The 25,621-nt window shown below is 41.9% G+C and overlaps 1 protein-coding gene across 2 annotated transcripts in view; it reads left to right on the forward strand.

The window, feature by feature from the left end:
* Positions 1–24,416, forward strand: part of HECW2 (HECT, C2 and WW domain containing E3 ubiquitin protein ligase 2) — a 329,502-nt gene extending 305,086 nt beyond the window's left edge. For both annotated transcript variants that reach the window (XM_090045208.1, XM_090045209.1), the window contains 8 exons: positions 1,563–1,715; positions 5,550–5,648; positions 8,682–8,811; positions 9,405–9,551; positions 10,287–10,401; positions 11,196–11,281; positions 12,735–12,847; positions 23,591–24,416. In XM_090045208.1, the coding sequence (XP_089901334.1) occupies positions 1,563–1,715; positions 5,550–5,648; positions 8,682–8,811; positions 9,405–9,551; positions 10,287–10,401; positions 11,196–11,281; positions 12,735–12,847; positions 23,591–23,702 (955 nt within the window). In that variant the 3' untranslated portion in view covers positions 23,703–24,416. The remainder of the gene's footprint in view (positions 1–1,562; positions 1,716–5,549; positions 5,649–8,681; positions 8,812–9,404; positions 9,552–10,286; positions 10,402–11,195; positions 11,282–12,734; positions 12,848–23,590) is intronic.
* Positions 24,417–25,621: the final 1,205 nt, after the last annotated feature.

Below are 25,621 nucleotides of genomic sequence, written 5' to 3' on the forward strand. Positions count from 1 at the left end.
CACATGGTTCTTTTTTATATGGATCTTGCTGTCATTACCATCTGTACCTTTGTCACTTTGAGACTAGACTACTGCATTGTGAATTATATGAGGTTATGTCTTAAATCTATTCAGGAACTGAAATTGATGGAGGGTCCAGCCCCAGGTTAAGCTGGTTTTTGCTCTGTGAACAAATTATACTGATCCTCTAGAATTTGCCCTACTTGCTTTTTGCTTTCCAGGTAGATCCTTCAGATTTTGGTTTTGACATATATTTACATAGCCTGACAGCTGTCTTCCTTTTGAGTCATGTTGCTGCAGTTAGCAGATGTGCTTGAGCCAAAACTTCCTTTTTTGAACTGCAAAGAACATCTGATCAGGCATCCCACACAGAGCACTCATAGCATTGGCATCCACCTTGATCTGAAATAGCCTTTGAAATGCTCAGATTTATGGAAGGAGGGAATAGGATGAATGCTGGCATTTTTAAAGGGTGGAATATATAATGAAAACTCTTTTTGGAAGGGAATCTGGTTATTTTGTAAGGGGCAGAATCATGATATTAAATATCATTATTCTACATTTTTAATGACTAATGGCATCCAAAGTTATGTCCCAGTTCATATATTTATATATCAAAATATAACTTGTATATTGATATATCAAAATAAGAAAAAAGATACATAGCCATACATACAGTTCAAAGTGTGTCCTTGTGAGTTATATAATCATTAACTGTTGAATATTAGCTGTGTATCAAATAACTGTTTTCACTCTTACCAGGTACAGACTCTCCTTTAAAGTGTAACGTCTACCTTTTTTGTGAGTTTTATCTTTGTACTGGGGCTAATTATGGTTCCTGAGGTACAGAAGGTTCTTTATGTTCCTTGTTTGGGGTTATAATAATTCACATTCACTGTGGAAAAGCCCCTAGCTTTCCATTTTTCACCTTTCCAGAAGTATTAACCTTATACATATTATGCTCCAGTTGTGACCCTGGGGGAAATGGCAGGACTGCAAGCTCATCCTTAATGCTGTTTCAGCAGTGAGACTCTTCAGCCTGTGTGTAATCATGTTACTCAGAGAATGCATTTCCTTCAGTGCCTGCTAGTTCAAGATTGCTGTTTCTAATAAACAAAGTTGATAAATAACCACCATATTCCCTAAGAATAAATAAAGTTTTTTAGATCAGGGAAGACAAAGCAATTATTTGATTTACAATTATATTTCTCAGGACAAAACCCATTGGGTTGTTCTTATAGTTCCCAATTTGTGAAAACAAAATACGATTTTCTTAATTTTTCAACTTTGGACTAACAGTGGCTTTTTTATTTTGTACACTGTACATACAAGAGATTTCTGCTTTTCCTTTACCTTTCCTTTCTATTACATCTCAACACTAGACTGTAATATACTAAATGAAGCCTTCAGTGATGATTGTTTGTATTTTACTTAGGAGGATTCCACTCAATAGAAGTGACAGGGTGTTAGAAAAGCCTAGCATATATGTTTAAGGAATACAGATTGTAGAAGAAACCATTTGTGTAAAATAAATCCTTTGTATTAACTTTATTTTTGTAAAGGTTGGATTACAGTGGACCTTCAAGAGAATTTTTTTTCCTGGTGTCCAGAGAACTCTTCAATCCATATTATGGTTTATTCGAATATTCAGCCAATGATACCTACACAGTTCAAATAAGTCCCATGTCTGCTTTTGTGGACAATCACCATGAGTGGTAAGAATTATTTTTTTAATCTTAATTTTAATTTTTTTTCTATTGTCCCCATTTGCAAAGAATCAGCTCATACGTAATCAGACGTGTGCTATGGAATTTTATCTTTTTAACCAATAGTAGTCAAATAATTGCATTTCTTTAGACTCTCCTCACTGGTTTTTCTCGAGTTGGTTTTAAATGATATTTCTCATCAGGTCAGCAAAGCTGACTTTTCTCTAATGTGCATTGTGGGATTGGCTCACAATATGAAATGCCATGCAGCTTTTGCACAAGCAGTCACTTCACCCAAGTCACTTCACTATCAGCCCTTTGTGAATGAAAAATAGACTAGTTTAGTCAGCTCAATGAATACGGGGAGATTTCAGCTGCATGTCATAGTTTAGGATTTCTCTACCAATACAGATCATATCCGGCAAGGCATTTGATCTCTGTTGGAGGAAATGCTATGAAATCTTGTTCTTGTGATAAAGCAGTCAGTGGTAAATATAAAAGTGTCTGGATCAAGAGGCACTTTATATAACCTTTAAAACATGAGGTCAGGATCTACAATGAGGGATCTGAAGACAATCAGAGAAAAAAATGAAAGGTTGTGTAGTTAGTTTCTTTAAAATTAATTAATGGTAGTATTAAGAGTGCTGCTCTAGCCATGATGGTCTAGAAATTATGCAAGAAGCAAGGATTTGTCAGGGTGATAAGTTTTGCTGGAACAAGTAGATAGTTAGATTCTTCATCAGGAATGTCTTGCATTCAAAAGCTTGTCTAACTCTATCCCAACTATACAGGTGGTCCAATAAGAGACACAGGTATCCCTTGATTTATGTGAGTTCTTTATATGCGAATTCACTCTTATGCGATGAGCATATTTAGACCCATAATTCATTATATGCAATTTAATTTGCTCTTATGCAATCAGCATAGATGCCCCCCGACCCAAGCAGGTAAGTCTGTGTGGGGAGGAGAAAGGGCCATGGCTTCACTCACCCCAGCCCCGGCTGCAGTGGCCCCGGGAGTGGCCGGCACCAGTGGCTTGCAGCCACTGGGCTGCACTGTGCTCCGCTTGTCCCCCTGTGCCTGGGCTCATCCCAGCTCCTGGGCTGTGCTGTGTCATGATGCAGGCAGCTGGTGTCGGCCGCTCCAGCACGGGCTGGCATGAGTGTGGACAAGCGGAGCCCCAGGCAGCATGGGACGCAGCATTCACCCCAGCCCTGGCTGCAGCGGCCAGCTGCCTGCAGGCTCTGGGCTGCATCGTGCTCCACCTGTCCCCACTCACTTCTGTTCCTGAGCTGCACCGTGCCCTGGTGCAGGTAGCTGGCATTGGCCACTCCTGGGACTGCTGCAGCAGGAACTGGGGTGAGTGGGGACAGACAGCCCCAGGGGGTTCAGGGCATGGTGCAGCCCAGCGGCTACAGGCAACTGATTTCGGCTGTTCCTGGGGCTGCTGCTGCAGCAGGGACTGGGGTGAGTGCTACTCCCCTTGCCACCCAGGGCTCCACTTGCCTGCACTCACCCCTGCCCATGCTGGATCGGCCCCAGGAGCAGCCGACACCAGCTGCCTGCACCAGGGCATGGCGCAGCCCAGGAGTAGAGGTGAGTGGGAACAGGTGAAGCCCAGGCACTGGGGGCAGGCAGAGCACAGTGTAGCCCAGGAGCTGCAGGCAGCTGGCACTGGCCACTCCCAAGGCTGCTGCAGCCAGGGCTGGGGTGAGTGCTGCTCTGTTCCCTCTGCTTTGCTGTCTTGTGCAACCCCAGGAGTGGCACCCCTCCCCCCACCCCTTCCCTAGTCCTAGCCTCCCTCCCTCTCCACCATGGGAACCTATCCCTATTTGTTACATTGTAAAGTGGGTTCGATTTATGCGAATTTGATTTATCCACTGTTCTCTAGGAACGCATATGTAGCATAAATCGAGGGAAACTGTATAACCCTAAGAAATCCTTGCCTCTTTAAAACTAAGGCCATTTTTTACATAAACCAGCTTTCCTGATTAAGGGCCCAACTCTCAGCAGATACAGATCAGTGCATCTCTGTAAAAGTCAGTGAATCTGGATCTAAGCACTTAAATTACAGCAACTCTGGGATGGCGGTTATACATTGCAGTACTCTACAGGCAAACTAGAGTTTCAAATAATAGAAGCCCATTGTAATGAAGTGTAGTTGAGAGGTTCATAGACATTAGGGATGGACGGGACTTCACGAGATCTTCGGGTCCAGCCCCCTGCCCAAGAGGCAGGAAGTCAGCTGGGGTCAGATCACCCCAGTAAGATAAACATCCATCCCATCAAAATAAGCACCTCGGTATGGTATTATTTGTAAAATGACTGGCCGGCTAGGTGCACTGCATATCTGTGCACCTGTTGATTTAGAAATATAAATTCATTAAGAACAAACTGTAAATGCAGTATCTGAAAAGGGTGCAGGCAGTCTGGAAGGAAAAACTTCAGGGTTGTGAATGGCTCTGCTAACCTTTTTATGTTCTTCCCCAGCCATATTTATGCAGAGAGCTAGCTAATGATGAGTGGTGTGTGAGCCCATTCTTTTGGAGACACTAGTGCCAGACTTGCGTAGCTCTTGCCTCAGGGGGAATGTAAGGAATGTAGTTGTGGCCAGTCCCTGTGCATGGAGGGAAAAAGCTTTGTGTGCTGCCTCCCCATCATGCACACTGCATAGACAAAGACATAATCAAGTGCTGGTCTTTCTGACTGTAACAATGCTGAGGTTATGTCCAAACAAAAGGGCTATAAACTTCCCTTTTTCACTGAAATCCTTAGGTTGAGCTCTGTTTTCAGATATGTGGAGGGCTGATACAATGCAAGACATTTTCACAGTGACCTTCAATACATACTGTTTCTAAAAAGGGAACTGTGCCCTCAGCTAGGGTTACCATATTTCCAGTTTCAAAAAAGAGGACTCCTGTTGGGGTGGAGGGGTAATATGATTGTGGAGGAGGCCCCTGCCCCTCACTCTCAAGCCACATCCCCCAGCCCTACTGTTGCCCCTCACTCCTGACCCACAGTATCCTGCCCCTGCCCCCACAACCACACAGGTGCCCCCCCTCCAAACCTACATCCCCTCCCAGTCCCTGCCGACACCCCTCATTCCTGACCCACTGTCCGCCAGCCCCCTAGTGCCCCTTGCTCCTAAGCTACAGCCCTCCCTCCAGTCCTGTCAGTGCCCCTCACTCCTGACCTGCAGCCCCATGCCCCACCAGGCCTGCTGGTGCCCCTCACACCTGACCCATGCCCCCCACCTTCCCAGCCCTGCTGCCCACACAGCTCCCCATTGGCCCCGAAGAGCTCCCCTGCTCCTCACATCCCAAGCAGCTCCTTGCTGGGGCAAGCCAGAAAGTGCTGGGAAAAACTTGGATGCTAAGTGGAGGCAGAAGACAATCCCGGATATTTGTTGATATGGAGATGGGAGGACCCAAAAACAGGACACATTGTAACCTTACCTTAACATCTAACAGAATATATACAAAGACCAGTTTTTCAGACTTGCTGTTTGCCTGATCTCAATCCCATCAGTACCAGCAAGTCTAAGAGGGTTTACATCATGCCAATATAGAGTGAATTAGTATACAGTTTCTGTGACTGAAAAGTAGTCAGTTTAAATGTAAAACAGAGGGACTTTCCATGCCCTGCAGACTTTCCCTTAGACCCTAGAGTGAATTTTAAAGGAACACAAAAAGAAACATGATACTACAATGGAGCCTTAGCTATCTGGTTTAAATATACTGTTAAGGAACTTGTATATATAACTTGTATGTGTGGATCGCAGGGCAACATGTAAACCACAAAGTCCGAGTATACTGGGTATAACTCATTTCCTTTGTCTTTTAGGTTCAGGTTTAGTGGTCGAATCCTTGGTCTTGCTCTGATACATCAGTATCTGCTAGATGCCTTCTTTACCCGGCCCTTTTATAAAGCCCTCCTCCGAATGTAAGTGGAATTGTTCTCTCTTTTGCAGTAAATGTTCAAGTTTTCATACCTAGGAAAATAAAGCAATATAAGTAATTATTTGGTCACTTGTCTACAGGGATCCTGGTTTTCTCTGTTCAAAAAATTGCAAATTCTCTGGTTAAACCCCCAAAATCCATGTTTTTTCATGATTAAAATGAAACACCACTATGTAAATAGGTATCAATTTAACACAATTTTAATTTATATATTTACAATTTTAAAGCAATTTGGAAGCCTACCAGTGCCTCCATCATTATAATAAAATAAATTCTAAATACCTATATATTTTGACGTTTGACTATCATGAAAAATCAGGCCTCCCCTTGCTACCTTCCCTCACCAGGATGTGGGTCCAGTGGTGGCTGTCCCCCCACTGCTTTGTGGCACTGAGCAACCCTGATATGCCAGTGCCTGCCTCTGCCCATGCCGCTGGCCCTCAGTCCTGCCAGTGCCTCTCACTCTTGACCCACAGTCCTCTAGCCCTGCTGGTTCTCCTCACTCCGAACCCACAATCCTCTGCTCCCCCAGGCCATGCTGGTGCCCCTCACTCCCAACCCACAGGCCCCCATCCCCCCAGTGCTCCTCACTCCCAAGCAGCCACAGCTCCCCCAGTCCTGTTGGTGCTCCTTACTCTTGACCTGCAGCCTTATACCCCCACCCCCAGCCCTGGTGGAGAGGGTCCCCAGCTGCTGCTGTCCCACCCCTGTCTCTCACACACCCATCCCCTCTATATTCCCTGCCACGCACACACACAGACACCCCCCACAGCCCTCCAGACAGTCCCCAAGCCCTGGCCCTCCAACCTCTGCCCCCCATAGACTTACCTGCATCCAGCTGCTGGGGCTAGTCTGACCACGCTGCCTGGCTTTATGCCAGCTATGTGTGTACATGTGCGTACATGCATGTGATGTCCCCTGCCTCCAGTCGCCCTTCTCCCACTTCTCCCAGCCCCAAGCAGGTCCTTGCAGGCTGAAAGGCTGCCAGCCTGCAAAGGACAATACATGGTTTCCTGTGGTTTCCTTCCACACTTTTCTCCTTTAAAGAGGGAAATCCACATTTCCTTCTTCAAATGAGAAAATCTGCATTTTTCCACATTAAATGGAAAGCCTGGATCCCTGCTTATAGTTAATCCAAGATTTATTTTAGTCTTTTTGCTCCAACTTATGGTATTAGCTAGTAACTCAAATGTTGATTGTGATCAGTATGAAAACCTTGTGATTAGTTTTAACCTTTTAAATTATCTTTCTGCTATAAAATACTTGAAGTCATGCAAAGATTGTGGTATTGTTACAGATATTAATAAAATGCTTGTTCATTTTGCTTTACTGAGTTATAGAACAGGATATGAATCACTCGACAATCTAGATTTAAGACCAGCATTTTCAAAGGTAGCCTTTAATTTTTGGTTGCCTCCAATTTGACTTGCTCAGCTTTAAGATACCTTAGGTCTGATTTTGAAAACTACTGCTATTGTACACCCACTGCTTCAGCTCAAGATGAAAACTGCAGTTGCTCAACACTACTCAAAGTCAGGAATGATGTATCTCAAGTTTGGGAACCTAAAATTGGGAGTCAATATTTATGCATTTTGGAAGGGTGATTTCTATTTGTCTGAAAAATATCCTGCAGATTTATGGAGCTGTGGAAATAAAACTTTACTATTTATGTATTTGCTTTTATAGCATGTAAACTATTCCTGCCGCTTAATTTTAGAGAAAATGCCATGAGGGGAGCTAATAGAATAGTATAGAGCCTGTGCAAAGAAGAGCAAAGACTCTTGCAGTAATATCATGGAGTCATTACATTCCATTCACTCTTTATCTTAGTGCTTATCTAGAAGTTTTAAAAATAACCCAGAGCCAGCACCTGCCACCTTAACCAAACTGGTTCTGATTCATGAGTGCAGTAAGACACAGCAAAGTGGCTGCATGCTTCTCCACCAGAGGCCTTCTGTAGAGTTACATAGCTGGTTCTAATGGCTTTGTAGTCTGTACACATCCCTGCAGGAAACTCTAATGTGCTTAGGGCATTACTGGGTCAGTGAGGATCATATTGCTCATTAGGGGCCACTGTTGCAGGATGCAAGTTAAAATCATTTTTGTCCCAAGTCAACTCCTGACAGTCTTTAAGTAACAAAGAATTGAGCTGCCTCCCATCTGTCCTTTCATGAGTCTTAGCACAGAAACAAGGTTAGATTTCCGTGGGGAGGTAGCAGTGAGAGGTACTTTATGAGAGGTAAGATGTTATTCAGTGTTAATAAGCATGGCAGAATTTGACCTAAGTAAATGTTGCTGTTACCTGACTTCTGGTGGGGATCTTGGAAGAAGTTAGTGCTAACAAAGGGCTTGAATGAGAAGAGAGTAGATGGCCTGCAGACTGGATTGGGAAGGATGTGCCTGCTTTAGCAGCAACATAGCCAAAAGCACAACAGACAGTTTTGGGAGCTGTGGATAAATAAGCTGTGAAAGCTGGCATCACTGGCCAAGTAGGGCAATCAAAGAAGTGATAGAGTAGGAACCTGAGCAATAAGTACAGTGCCAGTTGCTAGTGATAAGAAGTTCCTGTTTCTTTTATGGGATGAATTGCATACTAGGTGGCTTATTTCTATCTATAGAATTATTAGGGTTTTATTTTTCTGTAATTCAGCTTTAAAATAAAGTTTCATTAAATACAGGGCAAACACCTGGGAACAATATGAAATATATAAATAAAAGTTCTTTAAAATTTCAAAGTTGGAGTTTACAGTTTAACAAAATGGAGAGAATAAGTGTGGAACAGGCAGCCACTGTTACCATTAGCAGGCGAACACACAAAGTCAGAATAGTTTCTACTAATTTGACTTCAGGACCTCAGCACAAAGGAATCTAGTAACCACTGTTCTTTGTTCTGTTGGTTTCTCTGAGCTCCCTTTATTCTCAGTATGTTTTGTAGGGCTGTCCTGTCTAGCTCTGTTACTGAGCACACACTATGGCTGTCGGCTATATATGTATGTTTTCTTCTTGTTTATGTTAGACTATGTGACCTGAGTGACTTGGAATACCTTGATGAGGAGTTCCACCAGAGTTTGCAGTGGATGAAAGACAACGATATACATGATATCCTAGATCTCACATTCACTGTAAATGAAGAAGTTTTTGGGCAGGTGTGAAAGATTCTTACTTTCCTTTCCTTTCTTATTTATAGTCTATTATGTAACTGTTTCTCTGGACTTAAAAATGATTGTCATTCCCAAATGATTTTAAGTACTTTTTAATAAAAATCATATATGATACAGACAGCTGTAAAATCTTATGGAAATGTGTCATCTATTGCCAAACATGGCTTTCTGATTAAACAGACTTTCTGAAGACTATATGAAATGTCCCATACTTGAGTTTTCTTTGCTGACAGTAGTTCATCTAAATTTGTCAGTATTGTCTGTCAGCATTCAAAGGTTATATGGTATAGGAAAACCCATTTCTATCATCTGTCTACAGGGATGACAATGCAAAGTTGGTTTATATCTCTTATTTGGTAGCTTGTTTCTGAGTCATGATTTCATCAAAACAGGGGCTTCAGCTGTATCATCTGAATTTATGTACTCCTGTTCAGTAAAGCTGGCCTCTGCTTGGTTAATCATATTGGGAATTAGCACAACAAAGTGTACAAGTGATCCTTTTTGTCTTTACATTATTTTGTGGTGGGTTATTTTATTTTATTTTATGTTATTTTATTTTATTTTATTTTTACCTTTAGATCACTGAACGGGAATTAAAGCCAGGAGGTGCCAACATCCCAGTCACAGAGAAAAACAAAAAAGAATACATAGAGAGAATGGTGAAATGGAGAATTGAGAGAGGGGTTGTGCAGCAAACAGAAAGTCTAGTTCGTGGTTTCTATGAGGTAAAAAAATCCTATTTGTGAACTGTTTCCCCAACAAACATTTCCCCAATATGAATTTTTAATGCTCCCACCAATATAGTATTTATATAACAAATGTAAAAGTAGAAGTAACAGTGCATAAGTCCAAACAGTGGATTCATTTTATTGTTTTGTAACAGTCAAATGTCTTGGTATGTAAATCAAAGTAATTGTTGGTCATTGAGTAGCTACGTGCCTGCTATTCACATTAGTGCCAATACATACTCTGATGTGTACAGTGTAGCCTTTTCTTTTATTCTTGACATGATCTCATGTGACATAGAAGGAGTTTTTTATTTCACCCCAGCCTAGTGGAATTGCCTAAGTGTCTGTGAAGTGTATGTTTTCTGCATTTTCTGCATTTGGTCATCAAACTTGAATGTACTGAATCCATGTTGCCCTGGAGTGTTTCAGTATTATTTGTTGAATAACTTGCCTTCCAGAGAGTATGATTTTCATATAAAGTTGAATGCAGTTACAGTGTTAAAACAAAACAGACCACAACACAATAGAACCACACACAGAGCAGAAGAACAGTCTGTTTATTTGACTTTTGAAACATGTTTAAACCTTAAAATTTGCCATGCATTGAACAAGCCAGAACACCTCCTTGCTTGAAAAATGATACTATATTTGTAATGGAGGAGCTTATTTAGTAAAAGGCAAAAATAATAGAAGCAATGAGTACTTTTTTCTGTATTTTGTTTCCCTTCACAGGTGGTTGATGCTCGACTTGTGTCTGTATTTGATGCAAGAGAACTGGAACTGGTTATTGCTGGCACAGCAGAAATTGACTTAAGTGACTGGAGAAATAACACAGAGTATAGAGGAGGTGATGTTAATTTTTCAGTTTTGCTATTCGTAATAAATTCTAATACAGCATTGTCATTATTTTAAGCTATCCCATTCTATACCATCCTATGAAATATATTATTATAATTTAATGTCAAGATACTATTTTCCTGGTTAGTTTTGAATTAAGAGCAGACATTTTAGTAACTTTTAGCTTTCCTTCCTTTTCCCATATTCACAGCTCTTCCTTGGTAGTCATCTTCATGGACAGCAGTCAGATAGCAGACTTTTTGGACTCAATGGCAAATGGCAGCCATATTTATTTAGTTGAAACCATCTCATTTCTACCTGCAAAGGGTATAGGGAACTGGCTGTGATCCTAACTCAGTAGGGCGTGGATTCAGTTCCAGTGAGAACAATGGGAGCTGATGGCAGCTACTATGAGTGAGATGGCTGTAACCATTCTGGCACCAGGCACAGCTTTAAAAAAAATTTACCCTCCCCAAATGTCACCAAAGTTAATAATGCTACTTAGCAACTTGCTAGTGATTGATATGTCTATATATTTGCAAAAGGGATTTTGTTTTTCTGTTTCTTAACTTGGATGAATGCCTGCCTTTGATTTGCAACAAAGTGCAGTAAACCTGGTGAGAGTCCTTGTTTTGTTTCACTTTTTTGCCATTGATTTAGACATATAGATATTTGCACTGTAACCAAGGATGAGAAAGGAGAAGGTCCATAACTATTAGCATTTCAGATCTATTCTCTCACAAACTTATAGATAACTTAAAGCTAAAACAGCCAAAAATAATGTAGCTTTTGTTGTTCTAACAGGTTACCATGACAATCATATTGTAATTCGCTGGTTCTGGGCTGCTGTAGAAAGATTCAATAATGAACAAAGACTAAGGCTGTTACAGGTGAGAGATCAGTTGATTCCTATAGATATATTCTTCCCCATTGTATATTAGATGTTAAATTACATTCCAGGATGATGACTTTTTTTGATAGTGTGGAACATGGGAAGGACCTGGGAACTCTGCAGTCTCCTCCAGAGGCTTCCTGGTAGGGCTATGCAAAGCTGCAGTCCCTGATTCAATCTGGTGGAGATTCGGCCTGATTCAGTGGCTGGACCTCTGGATCCGAATAGAATTGGGAGACCCTTTAAGCTCTCTGAATCGATTCAGAGAGTTTCAATTTGATTTGGAAAGATTTGACAATTTGGACATAGACACAGCTTTAAACATTTTTTCTATATACCTCAAGCTTGTAAATGCTGTGATGCTGGGGTGGATGCCCACAGTAACATGGGAAGATGGGGTTTCCCCAGTGCATTCGGCAGCAGACCCAGAAGTGGACTAGGAGATTGGTGCCTCCTGGGTCTGGGGCAACACCCAGGGTCCCCCTGCAGCTGATCTCCAAGCTGGAGGAACATGGGGGGGGGGTCCCCGCAATGCACTCAGTGGCAGACCTGGAAGTGGACTGGAAGTTTCCTGTGGGATGCTCCATCCACCCCAGCATCCAGCATTCACAAGTCGCGGCTGGTACCTGGAGGAATGTAGAAAAAACATTTAAAGCTTTGTCTACGGCTGAATCGCTGATTCTCTGAATCAGCATCAAATCTTCAGATTCAGCCATATCAAATCAGGGACAATGATCTGAATCAACAAATCGAATCACTGTCCCCCATTTGGACCAAATCTGAATTGAATACGGCCCATTTCGCACACCCCTACTTCCAGGAATAAGTGTAGAGGACTTGTTCTCAGGGCTTTTTTTCCTAAAAGGTTATACTGGGTGTCTAAGTGGACTCTTTAAAAGAAAATTAGTCTAAGAAGCCCTTAGTCTAAGAAGCCCTCTCTCCTAATCTGCTATCAGGAAATATCTGTCTCACAAAGGGTCTTATCATGAAATACTTTTACATGAGCAATTTTACTTCGGTGGAAACACCAATATGAGTAAAGTTACTCGGGTGCACAAACACTGAAAGACCCTTCATTTGTGCATTGATTCTTAATAGAGGATAATCTCATGAATCCAGGCATGCTTGGGACTGAGCACTTGCCGGAAATGTGAAAATTTCGGATTTTTGAAACTGGAGAGGTGGCTGGTCCCAGAGTGGTGGTAGGGCAGGGCTTTGGGAAGGGTAGTGGCAACCGGTCCTGGACCAGCAGCCATACGTGGAACAGCAACAGCAGGATGGTGGACAGCAGCTACAGCCGCTGCATGCAAGCTTCCCCCTCCATTGCTTTGGGGCTGGCTGCCATGACTCCCTGATGAAGTGTAGTTTTAAAAAGTGCTGGATTTTCAATAATTCCAGATTTTTTATATCTGGATTTATGAGGTTATACTGTACTCTGTTTGTGTTGACAGTTTGTTACAGGCACCTCCAGCATACCTTATGAAGGCTTTGCCTCTCTGCGAGGGAGCAATGGGCCAAGAAGATTCTGTGTAGAAAAATGGGGGAAAATCACTGCTCTTCCAAGGTAAAGCTATATATTTGTACACATTTTTGTACCTATAGTTATTGTTGAAAAATATCAAAGTATATTTTAAACAACTTGGATATTTCTAACTCAGTTCTCTGTGAGCTGGTTGTGGTAAATATCATGATATTTTGCCTGCTGAAACCATTAACTATTGAGGTGGTGAGTGAGGTTTGTGAAGTGTGAACAGCTGTCATAAACTACAATGAGAAAGGGAATCTAATTGTGCTTAATATTAATACTCTGTATCTTAACATTTCTGTTTCTTTATTAATTCATTACATTTTACAGAAGTAAATATCCATTTAAGGGTTTTATGGGGAAAAAAATGTTAGAAATTGCTTTAACTCCTGTAAAATATAATGAATTAATAAAGAAACAGAAGTGGTAAGATACAGAGTATTAAGCACAATTCGATTGCCTTTCTCACTGTTCCATTTTTTAATGAAAAATTCTAATATTATAAAGCCTAAATCTATCTGTCTGCTGACTCTGTCCATAATGCTTTGTTTGCGCTCTGATTGGCTGAGAAACAGCCAATCAGAGTGTAAAGAAGCATTCTGACAGAAGGCAGCCTGCCATCATGATGGTGGGGACACGAGGGACAGAGCAGGGAGGGCGAGGCCAGCACAGCTGGCCTTGCCCCCCTGCCCTGCTCCCTGCAGGTAATGCGGGGAGCGGGGAGCAGACCCAAGCGGGGGAAAAGCCGGCCTGCTGTGTTGCGGGGGGGAATAGTGGGCCCCTGGCCTGACATCATCATGGCTGGGGGGAGGGAAGGAACAGGTCTCCTCCCCCACTCAGCCCAGGTCCACTCCTACCTCCTCCCCCTCCCCCATGTTAGCCTTGAGCCCGCTTCTCCTGTTCCTGAGTGAGCCCGACGCAGGGGAGTGGGGAGGAGCAGGCATGCTGTGGCATCAGTAGTGACAGTGGGGCCAAGGGAGGACTGGTCCTGGGCCCAATGTGGGGGAGGGGAGGGAGCAAGCCCAAGCTGAAGGAAAAGCCGGCCTGCTGAGGCAGTGGGGGGTCCCAGCCCAGCACAACATGGCAGCCGTGAGGGGAGGGGAGGAGCGAGCCTCTTCCCCTCATCGGGCCCGGGTCCAGTCCGGCCCTACCCCTGATCCCTCACAGCAGCCCCAAGTCTGCTCCTCCCATCCCCCCGCTGCTGCCAGGTCAGTCTGGGTCCACTTCTTCCTCCCCAGGCCTCCCACCATGTGGACCAGCTTCTCCCCACCCTCGGGCCTGGTCCTCCTCCACACTGGGTCTGGGCCTGCTCCTTCCTTTCCCCTGGGCCCCAAGCAGCAGGAGGGAAGGGGGAGCGGGCCCTGTCCCTGCCCGCTCCCCACCCCCCTATTATTTTTGACAGCCAGCTGGCTAGTTCAGTAATGAAAAGCAAAGGTGAACAAACATTAAAATAACACTATGCCTATGATGTTCTTTGAAAGATGTTATATATACCAAGAAATGAATATCAGTTTTGATTAACTGAGGAAACCCCAGGCTTTGACAGTCCTGTCTAGTAATATCATAGGAAAGCCTGGAAGAGAAAGAAAAATAGTGAAGGAATTCAGCATCGGGAGTAATACGATCAGTTACAGGAGAAAAAGTTAGGAAGAGCAGCTTTTCTCATTTTGTTTTTCAGTGATGCCAGGGACAAGAGCAGAATTAAATGACCTGTAGCACCAGCAAGCTGGATTAGATTGATCACATCCTGGCCATTTTTTCACAAGCCTAGATTCAACAATTTAATACGAAGGTGCTTTCACCTTCTCTACGCTATGGTCAGATTGATACATTTGTGGAAGATATCCCTTTCTCTAGTTCTACAATTCTACCTTGTAATGTCTAGAAGTTGTCCTGGTTGGAGACAGACATGTTAGTAATTTTGATTTCTGTATAGGAAATCAAAGAACAACAAATAGTTCTGTGTAGCTGAAATGTAGAGAGCCAGCACGTAAGTTTCTAGAGTCAGTAGCCTTTAAAAAAAACTGCTTTGTCAGATAAAAGTATAAATGGGAACCACACAGTTAAAGGTCAAAATTCAATGAAGAGAAATGGAACAGTTTAAATTACAAAATAATTACTTTACTATATTTTGGGGGTTCTATTTTATGACCCCTGGTTCTTGTATTGTGAGAGATAGTAAATAGTGAACCCCTATTAACTTTTTCTTCACCATTTAGTAGTTTGTAAACACTTAACATGTCCCCCCTCAAGTTTCTCTTTTCTGAACAGAATAGGCCTAGCCTTTTTAGTCTCTCCTCATATGGAAGCCCCTTCTTACCACTAATCATCCTTGTTACCTTTCTCTGGACCTTCTGTAGTTCTTCTATATCCTTTTTGAGGTATGGGAACCAGAACTGGATACAGTATTCAAAATGTGGACACACCAGGAATTTGCAAAGGGGCATAGTAATACTTTTCATTTTGTTTACAGTTCCCTTCTTAATAATCCTTAACTTTTTGTTTGCCTTTTTAATGGCTACTGAGCACTGAGCTGATGTTTTTAGTGAACTGTCCAGAGTGACTCCCAGATCTTTCCTGTGTGGTAACAGCTAATGTAGAGCCCATCATAATGTAAGTGTAGTTTGGGTTACTTTTATCCAAGTGCATTGCTTTACACATGCCTGCATTAAATTATATCTGTTATTTAGTTCATTTATGAATAGGTTGAACAACACTGGTCCTAACATAGATCCCTGGGGAGCCCCAGTATTTACTTCTTTCCATTCTGAAAGTTGACTATTTATGCTCAGTCTTTCCTTTTGGTATTTGAGCCAATTTCTAATCCACAAGTGGATGTTCCCTGAAATCCCATAACTACCTAATTTAGTTAAGAGCCTCTAATGAGTTTGGCTTTGTGGACATCTGACTATACTATGTCAACTGGATTGCCCCAATCCACCTGCTTATTGACACCCTCAAAGAAATTTAGTGAGTAGGTGAAGCAAGATTTCCCTCTGACAAAACCATGTTGATTTCTCCCCAGCAAGTCATGTTAGTTCATGTCTTGAACAATTTTTTTTTATTGTTTCTACCAGTTTTTCAGGAGCAGAGGTTAGTCTCACTAGCGTATAGTTTCCTGCATCCCCTCTAGAGCTCTTTTAAAATATGGGAGTCTAATTGGAGCCAGCCTCTAGTCCTCTGGTACTAAAGCTGTTTTTAGTGATAGCATTAGTTGTATACTACAGTTAAGAGTTCAGCAATTTCTCATCTGAGCTCCTTCAGGACCCTAAGTTGGAGGCCATTGTGAAGAAATCCCCCTCCCTCTGCCCACCCCACCTTGGGTCATTCCGGGAGTACCCCTCTCCCTTTCACTTGCTTGCTGTTTGGTTCAGGCTGGTCAACCAAGTGACCTAACCAGATAAATTCCTGAGGGGATGGGGGAGCTCTCTCTCTTCCTCCAGTGGGCATTTTGAAAAAAGCTACAAGCAAAGTGCCTCCAGGCCGCAGCCTGGGTGAATTCCTGTAAGTAAAAACTAGGAAATTAACCAGGAGTTAGGATTTATGTCTAGGCAGATGCATTTTAAAAGGGCTGCTACATCCAAGACTTTGTAAGATTCTGATTAATTATGTTTGCTCAAAGTGTATTCTGACTTCCTTGCCACCCCCCGATCAATAAAGGTATCAGGTTACAGTGTCCCTGGCTGTTTCAGTGTAGGGTTGAGAGACAAGTCTTTTGCTCCTGGCCTGGCTGGAGAGCTTGCCTGTGTATGTTCCCTCAGTTATACCTGAGGTTATCTGGGGGTGTTTTGGGCTGAAAGAGGCACCCAGAAATATTACCAGTGGGCAAAGCACCCCCAGGTCTTGGAGGGTCTGTGTGTCCTGGGCTGCACAAAGCCCTAACAGAGACCAGTACCCAGGTGGTGTCATCGTTACCCCAGGCTTGTGGGTTTTCTCCTAGAAGTGGGACAGCCAGTGGTAGGCAGGTACCCTGTGGGAGGCTCCCGAAGCAAGGTTTTAGGGCCTAGCACAGTGAGGTGGGTGGCTCTGCGTAGTAGTGCCCCCACAGGTATCAGGTCCTGGTGATTTACTACTGTTTAGTTTATCTATTTCCTCTACAATTGCATCTATTCACACCTCAATTTGGGTCAGCTACACTGATTTGTTGCTAGAGGAGTGCATCTGGTGACAGAATTTTCCTAACTTCTTCCACATTGAAGACAGATACAAAAAATGCATTTAGTTTCTTGGCAGTGGCCCTGTCATTCTTCAATGCTCCTTTTACACCCTGATCATCCAAAGGCCCAACTGATTCCCTGGCAGGTCTTTGGCTTCAAACGTTTTTAAATAAATCTTTATTGTGACCTTTTGTGTTTCTAGCAAGCTTTTCCTCGAATTCTTTCTTAGTTTGTCTTATTTCAGTTTTACATTTGCCTTGCTAGTATTTATGCTCTTTTTTATTTTCCTCATTAGGATTTGACATTCACTTTTTGAAAGAAGCCTTTTTTCTGCTTATTGTCTCTGCAACTCTACCATTAAACCATGCTGGCTTTCTTTTGGTCCACTTTTCATTTTTTTTAATTTGTGGTATGCATTTGCTGTGTGCCTCCAATATGGTGTTCTTAAGCAGTCCCCATGTTGCCTGCAAGTTCCTCACTTCTTTAGGGGCTCCTTTTAACTTCCATCTAACTAGCTTCTTCATTTTGCTGTAGTCTCCCTTTTTAAAGTTGAAGGCTACTGTGGTAGATTTTCTTGTCTCCCCTCCTACATGGATGTCAAACTCAGTTGCATTGTGGTCACTATTGCCAAGTGGCTCAGTAACACTAACTCTTTACACCAGATCCTGTGTATTACTTAGGACTTAGTCAAGAATGACCTTTTCTTTAGTAGGTTCCAGGACCAATTGCTCCAGGAAGCAATCATTTATAAGACATTTCATCTCTGCATCTTGGGCTGATGTTAAATTGACCCAGGCTATTTGTAGATAGTTGAAGTCCCCCATTATTATTGTATTTTCTGTTGTCACAGTCTCTCTCATCTCCCTTTAGCATTTCTAGCTTGCTGCTGCTGTCCTGGTCTGGATGTTGATAGTACATTCCCAAATGTACTTTTATTCTGTTGAAACGTGGGGGTTGTATCTACAAAGTTTGTACAATACCTCTTTTATCAGTTGAAAAATCAGACCTATTTGACTTGATGCAGTCTTTCATGTAGAGTGCTACTTTCCAACCAGAACAGCCTACTCCATCAGTCCTGTATAATTTATATCCTGATATTGCAGCATCCCATTGATTTTCCTCATTCTGCCATGCTTCAGAGATACTTATCATTATTAACTGCTTAGAGTTATATAATGATCCATTTAGCCAGTGCTGTTGGTACAATGTAGGTGCCAGCTGCTTATCCCAATGCCTGTGGGGCAAAATTGGCCATTGATCTTTAACTTTAAATTCCTTTGCTTTGGAGACAGTCCCATTAATATTTTTACACGAATGAAAAACAAATTAAACAAGTGCAGTCATCATGGGTTAGCTACTCCCACCTCTCAGTCTCATGGAAATCAGATAGCCTACAACTGGAAGTTAAACTTCAGTCTAAAGAGAATGAAAATTATTGGCTTTTCTAAAAGGTCCTTCAGCTTGTTCCTCATTTCCTTCAAAGACTTTACTGTGTAAACACTGAGGCCTCTGGCACACATTATATTTCTGGCATGTTTCATGTGTTAATCACACTATAAATAACTGCATGCCACGCATTCATTGAATTTATGGCAACATAAAATGGCAAACCAGCCACAAAGATATTACTCAAAAAATGTATAACATATGTATGGCTGTTTTGTATGGTGCCATAAGCTGAATGTGTGGTATGACTCATCATCTTAATGCTGACAATCGGCTAATTGTCAGCATTGGGCCCTAGGTATCCCCTGGTCTGAGACCTGATTGGGGGTTTCAGCTGATTATCTCTACCAGGATATGGGCTTGCCATGACCTGGCAGTTCAGAGAATCATGTCCTGCAGCTCTCTATCTTTAAGACTCTTTAAGGTGCTAGGTTTTGGTGAACCTAAGGGCATGGGGCAGCTCCAGGCTGTAGCATACAGCTTCCCCTACCTGGTTGTCAGGATCAGGGGGCAGCCCTGGGTCTGAACTGGGATTGGGGCTGCCTGGTGCTGAATCCTGATGCTGAACTGAGGATCACTGTCCAGCATGGGGCAGGGCTAGGGTCCAGAAAAAAGCTGCTCTGTGTCCAATGCTGTCTGGCAGTTGGTATTCACACAGTTACGGTCAGAGGAATTGTATGCCCCATTCCCAAAGTTGCGTGATCTATCATGTACATATGGCATGGTAGGTAGCATGATTTGGAGCGTGGGGCATAACATTCCTCAGACACCAGTCACGTAACTGCCTTAATGTCTGACAGTATCCCGAGAGGCACTGACTGCACTGGCTGTAGCACTGGATGAGACTACTCAAGTAAACAAGGAACACTCAGTGACAACTTTCAAAAGGCTTCCATTACAAATCCTGTAAAAGTGGTTGCATTTCCAGAAGCCACCTGAAAATTTTGCTCTGAGGTTCCAAATGATTCCAGGTTACTTTGGGTTTTTGTATTAATTTAGGTCCCCTCTACATGTTACATTTAAGTTGCAATTAATGTGTTAATTGCAGCATAAATGGGAAGGGTTCAGATACACGCACCCAATTTAAGGCACCATAAATGGCAAGCCATCCATAAAAAGGTTCCACATATGATGCAAAATATTTTTATGGCTGGTTTGCATAGTGTCTTAAATTGAACATGTGGTATGTCTGAGGCTGCCCCAGGGCCAGTGCCAGCAACCAGCTAACTGTCAGCCCTGGCCCTGGAACTGCATCAGGTCATACTGTGCTGCAGCCTCCTTGCTTTCAGCTTGCTGATGGAGGGGGAGCCTGAGATCATGATACCAGACTGGCAAACAGAAAGGGCATGAGTGGGATCTGATCCCAAAATTCTGCCTCCTGCCATGCATGTATGCCATGGCAGGAGGTGCAATTGTTGGTATCAGGGCCTATATCCCATCCTATATCCCAAAGTACCTTTAAATGAACATATGTAAGGACCTTAGGGACAGAGTCAGATACCCTCAGTCATACCCAGCAGTTGTTTACCATGAGACTACTTGCACTGATTTCAGTGGAACTGTTCATGGAATCTGGTACAACTCAGTGTAAGGCATTCAGAAAATCACTGTTTTTGTTTCGCTTTTTCATGCCAGAGAGGCAAATATAGGAATAAAATGGCCTTTTCCTGTCCTTGTTTTATGAAGCTGAGAGAGCCTAATACAGATAACAATTTCTGAGATAGGTGATTATGGTCCAAGCAGGTACTTATCTGTAAACACAGATATGTTAATTGGATGGTTTCATTGTTTCCTCAGTCTGACCCTCTTATAACCAGTCCAACTGAACTGAATAACAAAACTTCTGTAAGCTGTCTAGCTTCTGTCACTGCCTTTTCAACTTCCAGCTTGCTTTTCATATTTTGCAGCAGTCTAAATGAGAAATCAGTAGAGGGTCTATTACTCTTTCAGTTCACTTAAATGCTTAAAAGTTGGGCATGTTCTAGGTAGGTTTCTGTTCTGTAGTAACAGCTACTGCTAATGCTTGCACGCAAACAACATTCTTCTGTTATTGCTAACATACTGGACTTTGGACCAAGAGTCAGTGTGTCTGACTACTATGTTAACCCTAGTAAAGGGGAAAGTAATTGGATATCACGACTCTTGGAACTACGATAATTTTTACCTTCATCAGAAAAATGTGAGTTCAGAAAAACAAACATAGTAAACAGTGGGTGCATCTACATGTTCAATTAAAGCAAAGTATTATTCTACAGAGCAGTTTGAGCCAGAGGAAACTATTCCCAGGCACAGTGTTTACACGTGTGGCTGGGACAGCAGCAATTTGAGCTGGGGTGGAGCAGGTCCAGGTTGGCAGGGGACACAGTGGTGGGGTGGTGGAAATCAGCCCCAAACTCTGGCAGGGGTGGGGTAGAGGGGCTGGCTGGGGTATGAGAGTACTGAAAGTGCAGAGCCATGTGGTTAGGTGGCAGGCAGGAGTCTGGCCCCTGGCTGACTGGGCTTACCAGGCACAATTTACAGCTGCAGTCAGCATCTATGCATGTGTATAATCACAGTAAATTATCCCAGTGTAAGATAGTATTGTCCCCGACAGTACTATCTTACTGCTGTGTTAATTAGTTTATTGCAGCCTAATACCATCACACATGTAGATGGTGACATTTTACTCTGCAGTTGATTAGTCTACTCCACAGTAAAGCGCATGTGTAGATGCAGCCAGTTAGTCTGAAAAGACCTGGTGGGAGAATACTGGCCACAGAACATTTCCTCTCCTGGCACAGTGACAAAGCCCATTCTCAGAATAGGAGAGAAGCATGTGAATAGGAGCAAGGTCTTTTTTCTTTTCTTTGAGTTCTCTAAAGATGCTGGTCACATTCTTAATACGCTGTGACAAATCGTCCTCAAAAGTGAAACTATTCTCTTTTCACTAATAATTCTAAGCAACATGTAAGACGAACATTAGGCCATTTTGTGATGACTCCCTTACAAATTTATACATCATGACTTTTATAGTTTGAGGTTTTATAGCACATATCACATGCTGCATAATTCCAACAAGTAGCTCTCTGTTTCAAAGAAACACCTCACTTCCAAGTGGTGCTTGAAGTTATGCATTTTCAGAAGTGAAGAAGAAATCTGTGTGCTCTACAGCCGGGAAGATTTTATGAGGCGGATGATAATGGCCCAGATAGAGAGAGAAACGCCATAAAGTTACCCTCATAAAGTTTTTCCTCGGATTCTCCATTGGGAGTGTCAGATAGAGAAGACAGCCTCACACAGCAGAAGCCAGTAGGTTAGGGCACCAATCCCACTATGATCCCCTGAAACCTGGGAACTGTTGCATGTCTAGGGCCAACCAGCTACCTTAGTAACTCTGCCCCAGTTGCCATCCTCTTGTTGCGACTGGAACCAGTCTTTTTTTAACGACACTCCCAAGCATAGAGGGAGTCTTCAGGAAAGCTAATACAGCCATTAAGTCATGCCAGATAGCCATCCACTCTCCATAAATTTCTTGGAATGGGGGAAGGGGCCACAGAAACAGCTGGGGAGATCAGTGAAGCAGATGTGGAGGAGATGGGGTACAACCCCCTGTACCAGGTCCCTAGAACTTCAACTGCTGAAAAACATTTTTATTCTGGCTGTGTACTCTTAAGTCTATTAATTTGGGATGAAGTAAAATGCATTATGTAACTGCAAAATGCTGCAGTACACTTGAAGTTTATTCTCATTTTTATACTGATAACCTGGCCCTGTGTTGTGTTTGTATTTCCCAAAGTATGGTATTTCATGGCACTATAGAGTTGTTTGTTAGATTAGTGTTTGACCTTCATCAGGGGCCTGTAATTACCTCTTTGCTTCCCTCTCATAAAGGAGTTAAGGCAAACCACCTCTTCTTCTTTTTATGATCTGTCCTGGTAGTTACCATCTGACAGGCATTTAATATAATGGTCTCTGTTTTTCTTCATTTGGAGGCTGGAAATGTTCTTGTTTTCCCAGAGTTTGTTACAAATCCAAAACAATTGTTCAGATTTCTCCAGAGAAACAATGGGGTCATGTGCTTCGCTGGAAAAAGATAATGCAAATGTAAAGGAAGTCCTGCCCTTTAGAAGGCCAAACAAATTCAAAAGGACCTTCACCCTACAAAATAAATGTCTAAAATGAGGCTCATGTAAGGCAAGTTTCAAGGCAGAAAAAAAAAATTCTCAGAATTGTCCTCTCAGCACCTTTCCCACAAGAGAAAGTGTGGTGTACTATTTCATCATTTGGAATTGTGCCATTTATTTCACTGGAGTAGGATCATTTCAAAGATGACAGAATTTCCTACTTGCCTATAAATGTTCTATAGAAAAGTCAGGTAGTTGTGGTTCATGTTGAAGGTTTGTGCTTGCCTGTCAGCCATAGGAGGACTCAAGGGCCTTTTCAAAATATGCCTAGAGATTATGATAGGCAAGCTGTGGAAACTAAGAAAAAAGCATACTCCTGTCCCACCAAGAAAGTAAGAGAGCATTATAATGTATTTTCATGTAACTACTAAAATCATTTCTCTGTAAACAGGAGTCATTGAATCATTGAGTCACCAAAAAGATCCTCAACTGCTGTAAATGATCATAACAACTCTGAGTTCAAGACAGCTACCTCAATTTACACTAGCTAGAGATGTGGCCCTTTAACAGTAAATGAGCAGTAGAAGAGACTAATTTGTCTACTCTGTGCCAATGCAGGATCACCCCTGTAAAGTGCATTTTCTAATATTTCACTACATCTAACTTGGGGCCCTCTTAGTACAGAAATGATCCATCCATGATCACCAGTTCAATATTAGATTCCTGCTGCAGAGAGAAAGCATTAATTTATAGAGTATATAATTACATCAATTTTTTAAAAATAGCCTACCTAAATTGTGCCTCCAGATTGCACATTTTGTGTGTGTACATTTCACAGGCAAAGTTTAGGCTGCCAGTTTCAAAAATATGACTCTTACTGTGGACCAGAAGTAAAACTCTGAAAAATAATAATTCCTGAATTCAATCTCTAACTGAAAAATACATATACTGTTCTGTAGAAAATACTGTTTTATGGAGCAGAATGTTTTAAAAGGACTATTTGGCCATGTGTATTTCTGCTTAATTTCATCTGAATTTTGTGAATAACCTGTACTTAATTACCTCCTTTTTTGCAGGGCTCATACTTGTTTCAATCGTCTTGATCTTCCCCCTTACCCATCCTTCTCCATGCTGTATGAGAAACTGTTGACAGCAGTTGAAGAGACAAGTACTTTTGGACTTGAGTGATGAGCAAACCATAGTGCCCAGCTTCTCGGACCTTTGTGGATCTGGCCTCTCAAAGAATGAATGAACGTTTGTATTTGATTTCCTAGAGGAAAATTGTTTTACAATGCAGTTCAAGTAATGAGATTCTGTGAATGGGCTTACGAAGTAATTTACAAGCATTATGACAGTGGCAGAGTATTCAACAGTAAGATTGGAGCATGCCTGGTGTGCAGGGAGAACCTACAGTCTTGCAATCAGCAGGTTTTTTTTGACTGCCAAACTTTTTACATTTATGTTTCAAGCAAAAATTGTATCCACATATGATCAATAATGCAGTTACTGCAAGAACTGACAAAATACCTTTAAACTGAATTTCACCAAAGTCCTTGAAGGTAAAGTTCAAGTCAAAATGTGAAATCGTTCAACCCACCACTAAATTAGCTAAGTCAAACAATAGAATTCTTTTTTAAAAGATTCCTAGAGGTACACTCCTTTATGCCCCATACTACAATAGAATATCCATTACTTGCTATACCTAAGAGTACGACTGCCTGCATGGTGCGCACCATAGATGTCAGCTTTCTGGGGCAAATGCAAATTTGAAGAAACGTCAGCAACAAGCGATGTCTCAACAATGGCTTGCAATCGGGAGGTTTGTGAAAATGTATATGCAAGTGGCGTGTATATGGCAAAAGATGAGCTCTCATAAAATGAACTTAAAAATGACTGATTTTACGCTTTGTACTGCATGGAAACTGTTTTTAAAAAACTTGGCAATTTATCACAGCATATCAGGAAAAAAACACAGTGACTTCTGTTTATTTTTATAGGTTCATTATATTAAGTTCCTTAGAGTGTAAATAGGAAAGTAGCAAACTATTTCTGTTCCTTTCACTTTCCATGCTTAAACAGACATTGTGCTGGTGTTTATTCTTTATGCACTCTCAAGGAAAAAATGCCTTTTATTTTTATAAGGGTAAGAAATTCCCAAAAATATTTTGCACTGAATGTACCAAAGTTGAAGGGACATTATGATCTGACTGACAGAAAACTGCATCATTCTTACAAGTATCTAGAAAACAGCTTCTTAAGAACCAAGCTTCTTCACAGTGCCATGTCTGTAGATATCAGGACTGTGCACATCAGTAATAGTTTTGTAAGACTTGCTGTATGTGATATTTTAATATGCATTTGTTTTAAATGCATTTGATTAATTTTGCATCCATCAGGTAAACTTAAAGGTATGGAGTTTAATAGAGATGTTTCATATTTTCCCTGCAACTTTTATTTGTACAGCACCATAAAACACTATAGCTTATTTGGAAAATCATGGGCAACACTTCTAATCGTAATGAAACCACTCTCCCTTATCAGTGACCACCTCCAAGATGTAAAATGTTCGTAGTGTCTTTCTAAACCTGCATTTTCACTGATGAGTATTTTTCTTATTGATGTTAATGAAAAAAGAATACTTTTGTATGGTATATCAAAAGATGCATGAATATACCAATTTAATTATGTTAAGTTTGCCACAGTGTATAAGGTTCATTTACATCTATTCCTCACAAAGACCTTTCATCCGACAGGCCTCTTAGTGTAGTTGTGTCTTTGCATTAGTTCTTGTACAGTCATTGAGACAGACTGCATTTATCATATTTCAAAACTTTTGATAATGAGTGGAATATCGGATAATGGATGGCCAGAACATGCATAGATCTTGCCATGTCATTCTATGGCACTGAGTCTTTGCAAAGTCTTGCTTTGTAGAAGAACTAGGTTTGCGGGTAACTTCAAGATTTCCACTCTGGGAACTCTTTGAGTGGGGGCCTCTGACTGATGACGTGCTTTTTTTCTATACTTACTTCTGTGGGAGCTTCCACACACTCAGGTGAATATTGGGATGGCAATAAAGATCCCTTCAGCAAACTCTGCTTTTCCAT

The sequence above is a fragment of the Crocodylus siamensis genome, chromosome 4 (assembly GCF_052110815.1).
Source record: "Crocodylus siamensis isolate JL-2025a chromosome 4, ASM5211081v1, whole genome shotgun sequence".
Classification (NCBI taxonomy): domain Eukaryota; kingdom Metazoa; phylum Chordata; order Crocodylia; family Crocodylidae; genus Crocodylus; species Crocodylus siamensis.